Here is an 18,569-nt window from a genome sequence, read left to right as displayed (position 1 = left end):
TTATATGTATATATGCACACATAGACATTTATATGTAAATATCTGTGTATACGTACACATACGTCTATATGCATGTGCATATGTGTAGTGTGTGTGTTTTCATTCTCCAGATTACTTTCCAGAAAGTTGGTAAAGTGTATTTATCTCCTTGAGCTCTCACCAGCATTGAGTATTACCTTTTTTTTAGTCTTTGCCAGTTAAACAGGTAAAAAATATCTGATTGATGTTTTAATTGCATTTCTATGATTTATGAAAAGTGAAAATATTATCACTTTTTATGCTTAACATCATATTTATTCTCCTATGAGTTAATATTTCTTTAAAAATTTTGTTGTTCAAATAACGTATGCTAATGCATATATAAGGAATCTAAAAAAAGGGTACTGAGAACGAACTTGAGGACACTGGGGGGGAAGAGGAAGCCGGGACGAAGTGATAGAGTGGCATGGACATATATACACTACCAAATGTAAAATAGATAGCTAGTGGGAAGCAGTCGCATAGCACAGGGAGATCAGCTCGGTGCTTTGTGTCCACCTAGAGGGGTGGAATAGGAAGGGTGGGAGGGAGACGCAAGAAGGAGGGGATATGGGGATGTATGTATACATATAGCTGGTTCACTTTGTTGTACAGCAGAAACTAACACAACATAATAAAGCAATTATACTCCAATAAAGATGTAAAAAAATAAAAAAGTTTAAACACACCTAAATTGAAACAAAATGAAAGGTTAACATTCAGAAAAAAATTTTTGTTGTTATAAAAATGATATAAATTAATAAATCCAATGATTGAAGCTTGCTTGAGAAGTCCTTGGCTAAAAAATTTTGTGTCTTCGCTGACACATTATCCTCTGATTTGTGGAATAATTTGAGTCAACTTTAAGAATGGAATAAAATTCTGATTTCTGCAGAAGCACATGGTTTCTACCTCTGTCTGTATATGTTCCCTATGTGGTACTTCAATGGAAATTTTTACCTCTTATTTTAATGGGATAATTTTCAATAACTGTAGATGCCTGACCTGGAAAAATATTCAAGAAAAGAAGAACTGATAAATTAACCTTAATCTTATATTACAGAAAGGTCTTAGTGTCAGCTACTATAGGGCTAAATATAACCACACTGACCCACTTAATTGACACTTCTTATAATTGCACTGTAATTCATGCTCAGGAGCTGGATGAGAAATGATGTACCTTAGACCAAGCTTCTGGATCAAGAAACACCATGTCCTTGAAGTTAATTCCAGATTGAGAGTCTAATGTAATGATTAGTATCTGAGGTTCACTGTTACTCAAAAAGCATTTTGGATTTCATACAAACTAGTTAGACACATATTTACATGTGTCTACGGATACACAGCTACATGTGTGTGGTCTCTTTTCTGAGATTTTGAAATCTGAGGCAGTAGACCTGTCTAACAGGTACAGTGTATATGAATAATGGTATGGGCTCATGAAATTCCAAGAGGAATAGACAGAAAGGGCTTTTTAAAACAGGTAAGGGGTCCGTCTTAAAAATACTTGCTTTCAAGTATCTTTCTAACCCTGAGCAAATTCTTCCTCCCTTTATCCCTTGTCTTCACATTCATCCTAATGGTGTATTGAGGATTAAAAGATGGAGATACAGACCCTGCCCTCACTGAGCTCTTACTCTAAGGGGGAGTGATCTGCAAACATACAGATTCTGATACGGTGGGGGAACACTTTTCATGCAGGAGCTCTCAGGTGCAGAGCTCAATAGAGGGATACCTAACCCAGTAGGGGGAAGGAGGCTCATAGGAAGGCTGTCTACAGGAAGTGGCAAGGAAGTGTGGTCTTAAAGCAGTCTCGAAGTTAGCCTTCCTATTTGTCAGATGTTGGCGTTGGTCTCGCAGCATTGCTCTCTGCTCCGTAATTGGATTGCTGAGCTCTGTTGGAGGCCAGTGCTCTGCTTGGTTTATTGATGGCTCTTGCAGACGGCTGATTTTGAACGGAGAGACACACTCTTCTCTGTTTCTCTCCCAGTAGTCTCCTTCCTGCAGGATGACCCCCTCCAGCCCTGTAAGTATGACACATTTTCTAGCAGCCTAACTCCTCTCCCAGGGGAGATTAGGCTATGGGGCTTCTCCCAGGACCCTGCTTGTGAGTCAGTGATAGGGTAGACAGAGTGCTAGGGTAATATGCTTACAATCAGTGATTCTGAAACCCTCCCTGGTCCTGTGAGCTGGGCTGCCACCATGCATATCTTTTTCTTTTAAATTAATTTTTATTGGAGTACAGTTGATTTACAATGTTGTGTTAGTTTCTGCTGTACAGCAAAGTGAATCAGTTATACATATATATATATATCCACTCTTTTTTAGATTCTGTTCCCATATAGGTCATTACAGAGTATTGAGTAGAGTTCCCTGTGCTATACAGTTATCTGTTTTATATATAGCAGTGTGTATATGTCAGTCCCAATCTCTCAGTTTATCCCTCCCTCCCTTTTCCCCCTTGGTAACCGTAAGTTTATTTTCTACATCTGGGACTCTCTTTCTGTTTTGTAAATAGGTTCATTTGTACCATTTTTTTAGATTCCACATATAGCGATAATCATATATTTGTCTTTCTCTGTTTGACTTCACTCAGTGTGACAATCTCTAGGTGCATCCATTTCGCTGCAAATGGCACCATCATATGTTCTAATCTACTTATCTTTTGTACAAATCAAGGAGTCGCTAATTTGGGAGAAAAGTGCTTCATTTCCCATGTCTATCTGTTCTCTCCTCTTTAATTTTGTGAAGTTATTGGTTATTTGCTACATTTTCTGAGCCTCCGATTCTCCTGGGATCCAGGGAACACCTGAGGAAAATATCACATTCTCTTCCCATTCTGGCTCGTATTTAGTCTGTCCTTTCCCCTCTCGGACCTTGTCCTTCAACCTGCCCTTGTGGATTATGTACTTCTCTACCTAACCTATCAGGAAAGAGAAATCAGTTTTGTTTGGTTTCCTTTGTTTTATCTATTCTCTTTAGAAATCTGAATCTCTCTTGCCCTATGATATTGTTTAAAAATGTTTTTTTAATATGCCCAGCACGATGTAACCCTACTTATTATCCATCTCTTAGCTTTTCAGCATTCAGATCTATCCCTACAAGTTAATTTTCATTGATCTTTTTTTATCTTCCTTCACATTTTAGCAATGTAAGCAAAAAAATTTGCTTAGTAATTCTAGAAGAGCTTTCTTACAACCCGTTCCCATTGATGCAACTTTCTTTACATTTCTAGCCCAGCTTTTAAGCTTTATTTCTTAAGGTATACAGCGATTACAAGCATTGCTCATTCAGGATGGGCAATGTGCTCTTCACACTCCTATACGCAAAACTCTCAAGACAGCATTTAGAAGATGACCAAAGTACACTTGTAGGTATGGACAGCCTTGGGGATGTAGTCACTTCTGGGTACTCTGATGACAAGAGTGGACAGAGATCAAAGTAAATTTATAGCAGAATCCCCAGACCAGGCCATGATCAGAATACATTTTGAAACTCAGTATTAACTCCACTTGCCCTCGTATCTTTTCACTGGACACGGCCTCATGGCAAGCGTGTCAGTGCAGGGAGCTGACAGCTTCCCAGGCCTCATGCTTACACTAGAAGACTTAATCTCCTATAGTGTCTAAGTTCAAGGCGAGGCTCCAGGGATATTAACCTTAATGCTGTTCTGTGTAGGGTGAAGGAAACCCTACTGAATAAGCATGGGTCGGCGGATGGAACATAGACAAGAGAATTCAAGTCAGTGAAAAGAACCTGGAATCTTGTATATGTAGGAGAGGGGTTAACAGTGAAGAATTTGACCCTTCATTAAATACTTACCTCATCTTAAGCTGGCATTTCAGGAGCTTGACAAGCTTATTTTTCAATCTCATTCACCTTTCTCATAAAAACAATGACTGATAATATCAACCTGATTAAATGAATGAGCCTTCTGGATCACAAAACTTGTCCACTGCTGTATAGGCTTAGTTGTGCAGTAAGTAGAAAATCTGACTGGATATTTGTATAATGACCTAGATCGGCTGTAGTCTTAAGAATTTCCAATAATCTCAATTCCTTCGTAGTTCCGTAGCCAGAGTTTTACTGCATTTGCAACTAAAATATGCTTTAGTTTCTGCTCATATAATTATTTTGTCTGTAGAAAAATGTCAGCAGTTCTGACAATTTTAATTCTTGTATTTGCTGACTGCATTACCTTCTGAATCATAAGTTCCCAAATCAAGTCAAACAGGTTAGAAGACAAGTTACACTTCAGTGTCACACCTACTCCTACTCTTAAAGAAGTGTGGGAATATATCAGCCACTTTCACTATATTAACTAATTCATTTCCGGTTCTTCACTCACTTTACCAATTTTTATTTTTCATTTTGGATACAACCCCAATTCTTGAAGCCTTTGAAGTGCAAAAAACATTAAAGGAAACATTAAATGTTTAAAGTAAACATTAAAGTAGTTTAAAATACTCAGGTCTTTACCCAGCACCTTGAGAATCTGCACGGTGGATTCCCCAAAATGCACAGGGTGGAGAGAGTTATGACATCTGCTGCCCACAGACCAAAATATGTATTATTCAGTCAAGAGAAGAAATTAATGTTTTATTGATTTATCCATTTTATTGCTATCATTTTTATGGGTGTTGCCCACATATGTAGGCTTTTCTGGAAGGACCATGGAGGATATGAGAGTTGGTGGTGCAGAGTTGCCCCAGAGTTCAATCATCCAGAACTTGACTCTCACCCACTGTATCACTACAGTTTACCTCTCCTCAAACACCCACACAGGAAGTCCTTCCTTGTTGTTTCAGCCTTTTTCATCTTTGCATTTGAAGGTCCTTCCACATGGTAGTTATTTCAGTATTCAAGGACAGCTGTTGCTTGTTCCCTAAATCTTTTCTTTTCCACATTCACCAGAGTTCCTTCAACCCACAGTTTATATAGCACACTTTCAAGTCCCCTTTCACCAGCTTCATTGTTCTGCTCTGAGCGGCCTCTGATATGTTAATTATCTGGATACCTAAAGAGTGAGCACAAAAATTTTTCCCTGGGCTTATCTTTGGGGATGGGGTAGGGGGTAGGATTCAAAGAGAGTTTCCCCTGGATTTGGTTGTGACATTTCTTAAAGCCACGTTAAGACCTGAAGAATGTTAGCCTAACACTTCTGTTTCCAGTTACAGAATATAGATAAAAATGAATCAATAAGTCTTTAGAGTTTAAAAATATCCTCCTGGGATTCTTAAAAATTCAGGATTCTTTGAGAAACTCAATTGACCTGCTAAAACAGATAGATTTCAGGGCATCTTGAAAGAAAGAATAGATACCTGAGCATCTGAAGTATCTCCTTTCAAAAAACATGTCTTGAATGCTTACATAAATCAGGAACTGTCAGCTTGTAGAAGTACAGAGATCAATAAAACATGACTTTAGCCTTGAGGAAGCTCATAGACTAACAGGAAAGGCAGCAGTAAACAGTCAATTGTAATACAGTGTGACCAGCACCCCTGTAGAGGCATCTTCAGAGTGCCATGAAAGTAGAGAGTATGATGTAGGATGCCCTCTGCTCCAGTCTTGCATCTCTCTGCATGGTATTCTCTTAGCTTCTGCATATTGCCAACATTTATGTGCGTTGTGCTCTAGACACTGCATGAAGGGCTTTATGTATGTCATCTCATTTATGTGTGTGAACCTCTTAGAGGTTGGTCCTATCATGGACCCCATAAAAACAGGGAAAATGGGCAGACATTAGGTGACTTGCTTAAGGTCACAGTAAGTGTTGGATGCAGAATTCAAACCCAAGATTCTTGCTCTTAAGCAATGCTCTATACTACCTATCTCAGAGAAGGCCTTTATCTAGAGTGGTGGTTCTCAACCAGGAGCAATTCTGCACCCCCAAGGAACATTTGGCAATGTCTGTAGACATTATTGACGATCACAACTGGCATCTATTGGGGAGTGATCATGGAGTCTGCTAAACATCCTGCAATGCACAAGGCAGTCCTCCAAACAAAAAATCATCCAGCCTAAAATGTCAACAGTGCAGAGGTTGGGAAGCTCTGCTCTGGAGTGTGGTACTATCTTTGTGTCAGCCTCTAAAAAATACTTTTTTGGATATTTAAAAGCATTTTTTTAAGAGAAGACATGGCTTAGTATGGGGCAAAAAATATTGGACCAAGTCCCTAAGTATCTGGTGAAGTGTATTTTGCCATGTAAAATTGAGAAAATATTGTCTTCTTTGTCTGCCTTTGTAGATTTCAAGGATCTGAGGAGGCCCATCAGAAATTCTTCGAGTGCTTGGGGTGAAAATATTTCTGGGGGTCCCCAGGATTAAAGAGCATCTCAAAGTAGACTCCTGTTCTTTGTTTAGCCCCATCCCTTCTCAGCTGACCCCCCATCCCCTTTCTCCTCACCCTTATCTTTCTATAAGCAAGTTTGTTCCCAGTATTTACTGATTGAATTAAACCATTTTTAAAACGTTATTTTTGATTAAACATTTTTTTTAAATTTATTATCTCTTGACATATTACACCAGATTAAAGTAGCTAATTTAAATTCTAGTGTTTTCTTTATATACTTAATCATAAGCATTGGTGGGTTTGGGGAGTTATTGGAATCCTGTGGTTTTCTTCAAAATGAATAACTGTAACATTGGTTCAACCTCCCCTTCATTCCTTCCTTTCAAAGTCTTAACACTTATGGCAGGAAAATGATTCTAGCATTGGTTAACTAAGTGCCAGGTCGTATCTTCACAGGTAGTGGTTGACCAGTCCCTAGATAGGGTGAAGCCAGACAGGTGTGCGCTGTAGCAATTCATCAAATGGATGTAAACTCAAAAATAAAGTTTACTGAGGTTTTAGGTGAGTGTGGCATTCCCTCGGCGTGCTTTTCCTACACGACAAACAGCGTCCCTCGGCAGAGCCATTACTGACTTTCTTGGAGTGTTTTCCTGGTGATCCAGTCTTCAGTGAATCACGCATCAGCCTCCAGGTGTGCGCTGTGCACTCCACCGGGTTCCGGATCGCGCTGGGTTTAATTTCTTTGGAGGGACCGATCCACCAGGGGCTCCGCGCTGGGGGCGCGGCGGCGGGAGATGCTAGGGTGTCCCAGTCCTCCTGGGCTCACGCACCGGTCCCGTCTGCTCCCTTTCCCATGAGGCCCCGCTCCTATGGGGAGTGTCTGCGGTGGGGACCGGTCCCGCCGCCTGGCCCCTTCCCGCTGAGGCTGCACAAAGGTGTCCGGCTGGAGTCCGCCAACAGGCCAGCTTTCTATAAGTGCTTTTAAGTTTCCGTTTTTCGAGGAGGGGCGAAGAAGAGGAGCTTTTTCCATTTACATTCCTTTCCTTGTATGTAGATACCGAGAGGAAGCTCAGCACTGGGCATGTTCGGATGTTGAATGGTTTTGCTGATAAGCGCCAGCCTCCCGGAACCAAATACTTAAACTAGTCCTCTCCCCTGCCCATCCCCACCCCCCCGCAGGAGCTGCAAATGGTATCTGCCAAACAGATGACAAAGTACCTTGGACTGAATCACACACAGACAACATTTTGAGCCGAACGCACGGCCCAACTCTTGTAATTACTGTTTATAGCTGGCCAAGGCTGACCAGGAGAGGGCAAACCCAGGAGGAAACAAGTTTCCTGAACCTTGGAGAAATAGCTGTGTGTTGATTAAAGGCTAGGACGGGTACTTCTCACTCACGCTCCAAGTTGTTCTTGAGATCACAGTTCGCAGCACGTTTCCTCTGGAGGCAGTGAGTAGATAATTGGGATCTTTTTTGTCTTTTTTTTTCCCCCTCCTCCCTCCGTTTTGGTCTTATGGCCTTGAACCTACAGTGAATTGAAGCGAGAAAGAAATGGATATGTCTGACCCAAATTTTTGGACCGTGCTCTCAAACTTTACTATGCCTCATTTGAGGAGTGGGAACAGGCTTCGGCGAACACAAAGGTAAAAAACTTGGGGGTCCTTTTAGCCTGGAGAGGGAATGAATGCTTTGGCTTAGGAGGCTGCCCGGCTGCCTGGGCCCCCTTAGCAACTGGGGTTTTGTTGATTGGGTTACAGTTTGAAAAGTTTATACTCTGCTGGGGGGCCCTGGTTCAGGTGTTGCCTCCTCTGTGGTTTTCCTGGGTCACGCTGATGAATGTGCTTTTCGGAGTTCTTCAGAAATGTGGAGAGTCAGACCTCGAGTTGTGAGTGGTGGGGAGAGAAGGGAAGGGGGAGGAGATACTTTTTCCCTCTCTTTGATCTGATCATTTATCCGTTTCATTCACTCAGGCGGTGGAGCTTCTGTTACTCTGTAGAGCCTTTCAGATGCTTCCCTCTATGAAATATTTAACCTTTATACGATGCAAATGTACGATTCAAAGATAGCTCAAGCTTGTCTGTTTCATATTGTCTGCTTAAAGAGAAACGTCTGCATAACTTTGCATTTTTAAAAATTGATTTGCTGACATTTATTTCTAAAAGTAGACTGGCCTTTTCATTTTGTAACATGTATTTGTTAGAACAGGTGAAAAGAAGAAAGATTTTAAAATCAAGGTGAAGCTCATGCCACAAGTGAAAGACAGTTGAGAGTTAGTTGCTGACACTTGGGTGAGAGAAAATGATTTTAAAGCAGGTGTTTCTTCTCTCTCCACATTTGTGTCCAGCACAGACAGGTGGCATGATTTTGGTTTTAGAGGGGCACACCCTTTGAGTTGTGTAAATATAGATTCTTTGTTTTTCTTCAAAACTCGCCCTGAACATACACGTGAACATGCACGAGGGCAAAGGTGCATGCAGTCAAATAAACAGAATGCTTGGCTATCAGATTGGTAGAGTCATCTCTATGCTCCAGTGTTTAAAGAACACAGGAAGATGGTTCATTCTGTTTGGTTATACCAGTAACTTTTTGTAGCATAAGTGCAAATACATAATACTTTGGAAAACTTAGTAGTGTTTGCATTTGACATTTCTCATGGTATTTCTTAATTTTCAGAAGCGTCCTGGAATACCCTGACACATGCTGTTTATACATACACAAACAAACGTGTGTGTGTGTTTGTGTGTATGTGTCTCAGAGAGAGAGAGAGAGAGAGAGAGCATGATTGCGTCGATTTTTAAGTTATACTTACCTTTTAATGCAACTTGAACAATATTAGTCCCACTAAACCATATGATTCTATAGTTGTGTCTTTTAAATAAGGTGGCTGTGCTTTTCTGCTATAATGTTCAGAGACACTCTTTTGGTATTGGTCATTTTTTAACAGGCTGTGTCATCCGTGCGCCAAACCCCCCAAACAACGAATCAGTTGAAGAGATACTTACTGTTCCTGAACCAGGTCCCTACTCCTCATGGCAGTAAATCCTATAACTTCTTTGTCAGGAGCCCTTAAATATGTCTGAGTGACGTAGCCCTGGCGGTGATGCAGCTGCTACTCTCACCTAGAACCACTTCTTGGGAAGATAAGTCTGCTCTGGCATCACACCCGTGTGTCTGAAACCGAAAAGCATCTGGAATCTTTCTTCCCCACACCTACCTGTTTGATACTATTATTGAGTCAAATCCATAAAAAATTCTCAGGCTGGTCTGACCATGGCCTTTGGACAGTATCTATCCAGCTCAGAGCACTCCATTTTAGACAGCTCACACTGGCAGAGAGCCTAGGTTCTGAAGGAACTTGGATTCCTCCCAACCAAATGAGGGTGTGGGAGGGCTGTGTCCATTCCCCAAGTCATGGGCCCGTATCTTCAGTTTAGTGATACAGAGAGGGAGGTGGAATTTCTTCCCTCCCGTCTCAGAGTAGAGGTTGTCACAGCCTGTTTGTTATTTGGGATTTCCTAGATTCATGGAGTTTGGAAATATATATCCTGAAGATCATCTCTAGATACATCTACTTACAGGTCTCACAGGGCTGGGACTGCCTTCTATGTATTAGGTAGCTTCAGGAAGGTGACGGGCAGGTGTCCCTCTCTCCGGGTCAGTGTACGTGGCCATTGCTTTCTCTTATTATACAGTGATCAGTTCTGGCTCTGCGTCCTTTCGTAAGGACATGAAGTGTATGCTTATAGTGTGACTCTTCCCCTTCTGTGACCTCCCTTAACTGCTCTACATCCTTTTCCTCCTCTAAGTGCCACATTAACCCTGTTTCTTACAGCACTGATCAGTTTCCCTAAATCTGCCCTTTTAAAAGGACCTCTCCTTTCCCAAGTAGCCCGATGCTTTTGCCAGCTTCCCTGAGGGTGTGCCCACTGTCCAGGTGAGGGTGCCCTGCCCTCATCCTCAGCTGGACGTGCCTGGGCCCTTGGAACAGCTCTCCTGCCCAAGCCTGGCTGCTTCTCTGCACATTTGCTGACTTTGTTCGACAGATCATTCATTTTGCATATTTTATCCCAGCTACTTGTTCTGATTACATTGTAATCCAGAGGACTTCATCATAACCTTTTCTTTATATCAGCTTCTTGCGTCTATCAAAGAGTAAAATCCAGCTTTGAGCCTGTGAATGAGCGTCTTGGAGCTCCTAGGGATAGGATGTTTGGTACCACTTAGACAGAAGAGAGGCTGAATGGTTTCAGACTCTTCCCTTAAATCTGTATCATGGTAGAAATTGCCAACACAGAGGACTTTGGGTTTTTGCTGCATCGCATCTGCCTTGCCAGTTTAGCATGGCTCTGGTTTTTTGGTTTGCCCTCTCATGGGAACACGTTTAAGGTTTCTCTTCCAACTCAAAGCCCTGCATGGGCCCATAACTCCCTGAGTTCTTGGGGAAAGGCACCTACAGAATGACTCTCAGGCCTAGACTCTTGAACAGGTCCTGATGCACCGAAAGCCTGGCTTACTTGTGCTGCGTCCCAACGATGATCATGTTGTTGCCTTCATTCCTTTTTGCTTGGACTGCGGCAGACACTGGGTTGTCTGGAGGCACACTGACTTTGTCCGATGTTTTGCTGTAAAGCTCACATTTCCATTGGTAATGGTTCCTTTTTTATGATGGGCTTGGCCTATCTCTCCCCCTCCTTCATTTCCTCAAGGTAGTCTCAATACAGCCATTCACCTGCTGCTCTGAGGGACAAAAATCTAGGCTGAATGAACAGGGTATTTAAACGAAAATGTGTTGTTTTAAACTGAAGTAAGAATCGCATGTTTTAGAGGCTGTGAGTTTCATAGACCTGCGGATTCTCCGTTCACTTCAGGATCCCCTTGCAAGGCAGGATGGCAATTAGTTTGCCTGCTTTTTGTTACTATTTGTTTGTAACATCTTTTCCTTTCCCGTTGGATTAAAAATTTCGAGGCAGAAGGGATCCAACTTCTCTTTGACTTATGTCTCCTCTGTCTCACTGTGAAGAAAGGACTACCATTGATTTAGAAATGTTGCTGCTTAGTTCTGAAGTGCGCTTTTAGTTTCGTTGAAGTCTAGAGACTCTAGAAGATGCTTGATTTTTAACCTCAGTGGTCAGAAATCTGTCATGTTTTCTTTGGGCTTAAGTGATAATGTCCAAACCTCAGTGACACCTAAGTCAGTACAATCCTACCCAGGCCATTGGGTAGTTTGTGACTCAGTTCATCACTTTGAGAAAGGTTCCAGATATATTTTTCTGAGAACCTTGGGATAAAAGGTTATTTTGGTTTTGCTTTGTTTTTTGCTAAATTCACATTACTCAGCAGTTACAATGAACAGCAGGTACATTCAGGGATCTTTAACTGCTGTAGTTGTCAGAAGGCGTTGAAATTTTATGCACACTGCATCTTCTCTTCAGAAACATCTGTAGTGTTTGGTGAGTTTTTCTTTTGTTTTGAGCATGAATATATGTCTTTAAAAAGCATGGAATATGCTTCTCTCCTGCCTTGGCATGTTAGATATTGGTTAACCCGTGCTTACCCCTTTTACAGAAAGCCCAGTTAAATCCACGTTTATTGAGCATCTGTTGTTTGCCTGGGCACTGTTACCCAAAGCTGAAAGCCATAGGCATGCCTTCAGTGAAGACATGCAGATGAATCATTGCAAACCAGGGCAATCAGGAAGTATTTACCAGGTACAAAGGAGCCGGGAGATGCACCAGATAGAAAACCTTGGGGAGGTTTTGAAGGGTACATTGGTATTTATCAGACAGGAAGACAAGGCCTTCCCAGGAAGTGAAAGAAATGGTGTGTACGAAGGCATGGAGGCCTTGGCAACAGCAGAGTTCAAGGGATTATACATAGCTCAGTATTGCTGGAGCATAAAGAACCAGAAGCATAACTCGGTACTGCTGAAGCATAAAGTTTAAAGAGGCTACATAATAGAGCACAATGGTTAAGAGGGTTGATCTGAAGCCAGTTTACCTGAGTTCGAATCTTAACTCTGTGATATTGTATACTGAGTAAGTTACCTTCTTTGGACTTCAGTTGCTCTGTCTATAAAGTAGAGACAAGTAAATTACTTGTCTCATAGGATTGGTATAAAGATTAAAATATGTTCATATGTATAAAATGCTTAATGCAATGACTCACATCGAAAAGCCTTAATGAACTCCAACTATTAATACGGTTACTGTCATTACAACAAGGGGATGAGTAGTGGATAATGACTGAGGAGGAGCGTTGAGACACTTGGTATTTGTGGGAGCTTGGCCTTTATCCAGTGGGAGAGAGACATGTCTAGCAGCACTTGGGGAGTTTAGGTCTGAGAAGAGAGGGTGGGACCTCGAAACCAATGAATGAGTTATTGCGGTAGCCTTTCTAAAGGGTTTTGCAGGCCTGAGCAAAGAATGTGGTGAGATTACGCCTTGAGAGATATTAAGGACATAAAATTGGGAGAAGGTGATGAGCTATTGGCTCTGAGGGATGAAGAAAGATACCACAATGGCCCTGGGGGTTTTTACTTGGGGAACCAGGGAAATGGAGAATCACCTGTACATATAAGACACAAGTACTTGTACTCACCCCTTGTGTCCCCAGAGGCTCCTTCATCCACATTTATTGAGCACCTGTTGTGTGCTGAGTACTGTGGAGCTTCCATTCCTTCATTCAGCTGGTACAGCACCAGTGTCCTGTGCTGGGCCAGGGAAATAGAGGTAAACCAGACAATGCTTGGGCCTCACAAATAAACCAACATCTAAATAAGTCAAGTGGTGGTCACTGTGTTCTGAAGGCTGTAAGCAAGAGCTGAGAAGAGAGAGTGACAGTGCGGGGACTACTTTAGATCGTGTGGTCGGGGAAGGTCTTTGAAGAGGTGATATTCAAGAGATCTAAAGGATGAGAAAGAGCCGTCGGCGGGAAGACTTTGGGAGCAGGCATCTGGGAACAGCCAAGGCTCTGCGGCAAGAAAGAGCGAGCCTCAAGGCAGGCAGTTGGATGGTAGGTCCAGGGCACTCAAGGAGGCTGGACCAGAGATAAGAGGCTTGGGTGTCCTCATTAGGACCATGAGAAATATGTTAGATTAATCTGTGGGAGAGCTAAAGATGCCCCATTTAAGGAGTGGGCAGAGATGCAGATAGGAGCTGGAAGGGAGACGTGGAGGAGAGTCCCGTAAGAGGGAAGGAAGCTGGCAGAGTGTTCTCACAGAGATCCCGACAGAATGATCAACTACCGCTCCACGGAGATGAACCGTGGTGCGCGTTGTGTCTGACGACTGGGGAGTCCTGGTGACTTCAGCGTGAACCCCGGCAGCAGAGGGGTGGGCTCAGGGCGGCGGGAGGAGCCAGGAAAGCAGAAGTGAAGTAAGCGAGGCATTGGAGACCATGGGTGGCACCCCTCCCTCTGTGGGTAGCTAAGCACAGCAGCCACACATCCTTGTGTACCAGCCTCTGCACATTCGCAGCTGGCCCGTCAGCCCTCCTCCCTGAATCATATCCCCTTACTCAGTGTTGCTCACTTTATCGTCCGCTTCATCACCCAGACAGGCAATGACAGCTTCCTTTCCCCTCCCCTCTGGAAGCTCAAGTTCTTTCCCCAGCCTCCTGAGTATCTGCTTTCTGACATGTTTACAGTTGGAGCTGCTCTGCTGAGGGTCTCTAGCCCCTACCTGCCCCCTCGTTGACTCTGCCTGAGCCTGAATCTGAGCCAAGTACAGATGGAGGGAGGGTACGCTGTCCGCCCCGCCCCTCAAGCCTATTCCACAAGTGGCTGAAACCTGGCGCTCACATCCATGCTCTCATCCTCTCTACGCCTGACCTGCAGGCTCTGCCCCTCCCCGAGTCTTTGCACCCGTTTTCCTCCCACTCCTTGCTTTGCCCAGGCCTGTTTCGTAACTGCTTCCTTTCATCTTTCTGTCTTCATGCTCTAGACTGCATTTTCCACAGGTGGGACAGGCCTGCCCATCACTGCGGGGCTCGCCCTTCCGTCCTCTCATCTTGTCATCCTCCCATCTTGTCTCTAGTTAGCTCTGACATCGGCACTGGTGCCTAAGGCTCTCACTCCTGCACCCCTCCCCCAGCCTAATAAGGGAGACTCCTGAGGGAGAGGAGAACGTGGAGACCCCAGGTTAGGAGCTCCCAGCAGCTCTCTGAGTGACTTGTGTGCAGAGCCTGGCTGCCCCACACCGGAGCAGCATGTTCTCCGGGTCTTCAGGCTGGCCAGACACAAAGGATGTGAGCCGGAATATGCACATCTCAGAAATATTGCTTCAAGCTTCTAGTGGGAGGTTTACAACAGGAGATGACAGATCATTTGTTTTGCCCCTGAATTTGTAGGTCTTTTGTGAGGGGAGAGAGAAGCAGAAAGAGGGAGGAGGAAAGGAATGAGAGAGAAAAATGTGTGAGACCTTAAAAAGTAGATTTCAAAAGAAGTCCATTAAAAACCAAGCTTTAGAATGGGGAGCATATGCTCCCTGGGGACGCATGGGCTATTCGTCGCTCTACCTGGTTGACACTGGAAGGGGTATGTGTGTGTCATAAGTTCACAGTGAGGGGGGTGAACGTTATATGTTTTTATGGCTCTGTTTGCTTCTCTTTACGCATGTATCCTGTTATCAGAAGCCCAAGTGATACTTTTAAAACAGGGGAATCGTAAGCCTCAAGATAGAGACCATCTATCTGCCTTCTGGGCTAAAAACTGACAGTCGCTGGGATTGAGAAATCTCCCCTATGTGGAGACAGCTCATGGAGGAGAGGGCTTGGGGTAGGGCTTTATTCGGAAGACTTTGGGAGAGTCCTCCTTGTGTAGGTTGAGATGGAAATAGGCTGGTTTCTCAGGGAGCTCAGGACTAGAGGCTCTGAACCCCTGTCTCACTCTCCAGCACACCCAGCTCTCAGTGTGAGTAAGCCCGCACAAAGCTATTTTTAATCTGAGCTGTCTTCACTACGTGTAACCTAGTCATTTGGGAGTGACATCACGGTAACTGAGTAATCCCTTTGAAAGTTAATAGGAGATCCAAGATAATAAAATGGTCCTGGGGCTACCTGGATGAAAGTAGGCACAGGGTGTGTGTAGAACTATTTATTAAAAGCAAAGTCAACCTCTGTTGGTAGAAGCCTTGGATATCGATTGAGCAGCACACTTGGTTTTTGTGACCCGTGGCACATTTTGTAACTAGAGGAATATCTCTAAATAAAAAGTTCACGTGGTTATTAATACTTGTTCTGATACTTTATTTTCTTTCCTCTATCTTGGTAGTTAGGAAAGTTCCCTTGTGAACTTGGCTTTAAATTCTGAAAATATTGACCTTAAATCTTATTAATAGCATGAGAAGACCAGTGGGAGTTTTAGCTACACTAATGGTTATTGGATATGTTTGTTAGAGAGGTAATTATAGCAATATCAAACTGAAACATCATGTTGTTTTGTTTTAAAGAAAAAAGGCCCAAGCAGAGGATTTAGGCTTTGATCAGCATTTGAAGGTAAAGTAGATTGGTAAGAAGAATAGACAGTCATTAATGTTTATCTTATCTTAAGCTCCTCCATCACTTGCTTTATTATAGAACCTGGGGACTTTCTACAATCTGCTGACTTTGGAATTTACATTTATTAGTGATTCTGATTTTGTTACAGTTTGGGGTTTCTTGGGAAACTAATTGCAGGCAAAATCCATATATATATATATGTATATATATATATCTCTATCTATCTATCTAACTATCTATCTATATATATATGGAGCTCCATGTCTTTGGAAACTTTCTAACCTGACATGGAAATTCATATAGGAGATAGCTTTTGGAGATAATGTTTTAGGTTCTGAGTGAATCATCTGGGTGGAGGGAATGAGGAACGGGTGAAACTTGGTGAAGTCTCCTAGGGTGGTAGAATCAGAAAGGGAGGAAAACTGATGGATCCACCAGGCCCATTTTGCCCTGTGAGTGTTTGCTGAAGCTGTTCTTGCCGTGCTTTATTCTGTCTAATTTTAAACATTACACTGCATGTCGATGTCTCAGGACCCTGACTTGGACCTTACGACATCTCTCTTGAGAGTCACCATTACATCATCCAGCCACTGCCAGATTTCTTAACCACTAGATCTGAAGAATATCACTGAACCTGTGGCTTGCGTAAAAATCACCGATGTCCCTTTAATCTTCCTATCTTTTAAAGTGCTATATGATGAGTATCTTTTAATTAGAAATTTTAGTTATTAAATGTTTTACTTTTACAGGTAGATGAAGGGGTTAAGGGGAAAAAGTATGTTTGTCATGGGAAAAGCTGCTAGCTGAATAAAGCACTCTAGGAAATACGGTAAATGAAACCTTTGTCACTAAAACAATGGCCATTAAGTGACTATTATGTAATGTTATTTCTTAGTCTGATCTGGAGTGGCTTGTTGATCTTGGAACTTGAGATATAACTCCTGTACAAATATTACTTTCACTTGGCTAATGTCAAGATTTCTGATACAAAAATTGAAGACTTTTCCCAGTAGATTACCTACGTCAGACACTGAGCATTGGAGATATAGAAGCCACGTCAGATAGTTTATTTTTCTAGGTAAAGGTTAATTTTATCCTCTTGGTATTCTCCATTCTAGACCCACGTATATAAACACAGATTACTTGCGAATCCAAAAAATAGTTCACTGTAAAATTAGCCTACCCTTGCTTAACTGCTCCAAAGGGCAGACAGGTGGCAAGACAGCTGATAGGCACACTCACCTGACTTGGCAGGTTGAATGGATGACTGTGAATTTGCATTTTCCATAAACGATAGGTCCCCAAGCAAAGGAATTTTTAATTTTTGATTCAAATGGCCGTGGTGGGACAGGTAGAGTCTGGGATAGTTCAGGGGTGCTTTAGGTCATAGTTGTTGATGAGGATTCTGCAAAATGAGCCAGTATGTTTACGAATTATAATTTCCTGTATGTTTTAGGATTTGATATCTGGGGTTAGATGTTTGGACCACAGAATTAATAAGGAATAAAAGTTACCTCATTTTTACTATATGACCTGTGAACTTTGTATGTACCGTTCTTTCTCAATCGATGACTCCTGTCAATTTTAGATAAGTTAGCCATGGAAAGCTAGGATTTTTTTTTTTTTTTTTTTTTTTTTTTTTTGCGGTACGCGGGCCCCTCACTGTTGTGGCCTCTCCCGTTGCGGAGCACAGGCTCCGGACACACAGGCTCAGCGGCCATGGCTCACGGGCCCAACCACTCCGTGGCATGTGGGATCTTCCCGGACCGGGGCACGAACCCGTGTCCCCTGCATCGGCAGGCGGACTCTCAACCACTGCGCCACCAGGGAAGCCCGAAAGCTAGGATTTTTAAGGTGAAAAATCAATAGTGGTTTCTATAAGCCTCCTTAACATAGGAATCCAGGCTCAAGATCAGAGCTCTGCTTCCTTCAGTGCAGTTCTTGGATCTTAGTGATTTTGATGTCATTTTTACCAGCATCGCTACTGCCAAGATGCCCTCTTGGCAGGCAGACTTCAGTTTTCTCTGAAATTGTTATTGATTACTTATCATTTGATGGCTTCTTTAAAAAAAAAAAAAACTCTTTAAACAAGAGAAATTGTGGTTTATTTTACCTTCTGGGACTTAACCTTAAAATTATTCTACCTTTTCATGTAAGACCTAGGGTGATCTTGGGATCAAAAGGTACAAATACTTGCACTGGTTAGATATTAATATGATGCAACTTTCTGATGGCATTCCTCAGGAGGAACACAAACACTCCATTTAATGGGTCCCAGGTTTGAAATCCATAAAGAAAAGTGTTCTGACTCTTGGCACTGATAGACATATTCAGAAATGTTGTATTCAAGCCAGAGTAAATATATATGCCCTTTACACTTTCTTTCAGTTAGCAGAAGTCACTTCTGAACACTTATTTTGGCATTAAGGAAGCTCGTCATGACCTATTGTTCCAGAAAGATTATAGTTCTCATTTTAAGCCAGTTTTCTAGTTCCCATGTAAGTGAAATGCCCAGCCTGGAGCCGAGGAAACAAGCTTCGCTTTTCAAACCTTCCATTCTTTTAGGTGTGTCCCACAAGCAGTGGCTTGTAGCTGCTCCTTCAGCCACTTAACAGGTTTGATTTCAAATCTATTTAATAAGAAACTAACATGTTTGGAGGGGATTCATGGCCCAACATTTATGGATTTTGTTGGGAAGTTCCAGGTGTGTATATATATCTTAAACTCTATGTTAAGGCATGCTAGACTGGAATGATTTTG

General features: G+C 42.5%; 1 protein-coding gene across 11 annotated transcripts in view; it reads left to right on the top strand.

The window, feature by feature from the left end:
* MAST4 (microtubule associated serine/threonine kinase family member 4) overlaps positions 1-18,569 on the top strand; it is a 575,337-nt gene that overhangs the window by 407,038 nt on the left and 149,730 nt on the right. Inside the window, exon 1 of one of the 11 annotated variants that reach the window (XM_012533373.3) lies at positions 7,517-7,958. The exons of 9 other annotated variants lie outside the window; for them this stretch is intronic. In XM_012533373.3, coding sequence (XP_012388827.1) covers positions 7,867-7,958 — 92 coding nt within the window. In that variant the 5' untranslated portion in view covers positions 7,517-7,866. Of the gene's footprint in view, positions 1-7,516; positions 7,959-18,569 lie in introns of those variants that run through there. One more of the 11 variants, XM_012533374.3, reaches the window with a different exon arrangement.

This window comes from Orcinus orca, chromosome 3, assembly GCF_937001465.1.
Source record: "Orcinus orca chromosome 3, mOrcOrc1.1, whole genome shotgun sequence".
Lineage (NCBI taxonomy): Eukaryota > Metazoa > Chordata > Mammalia > Artiodactyla > Delphinidae > Orcinus > Orcinus orca.
Note: the sequence above shows the minus strand (reverse complement) of the source record. Positions and strands in the feature narration are given on the sequence as shown.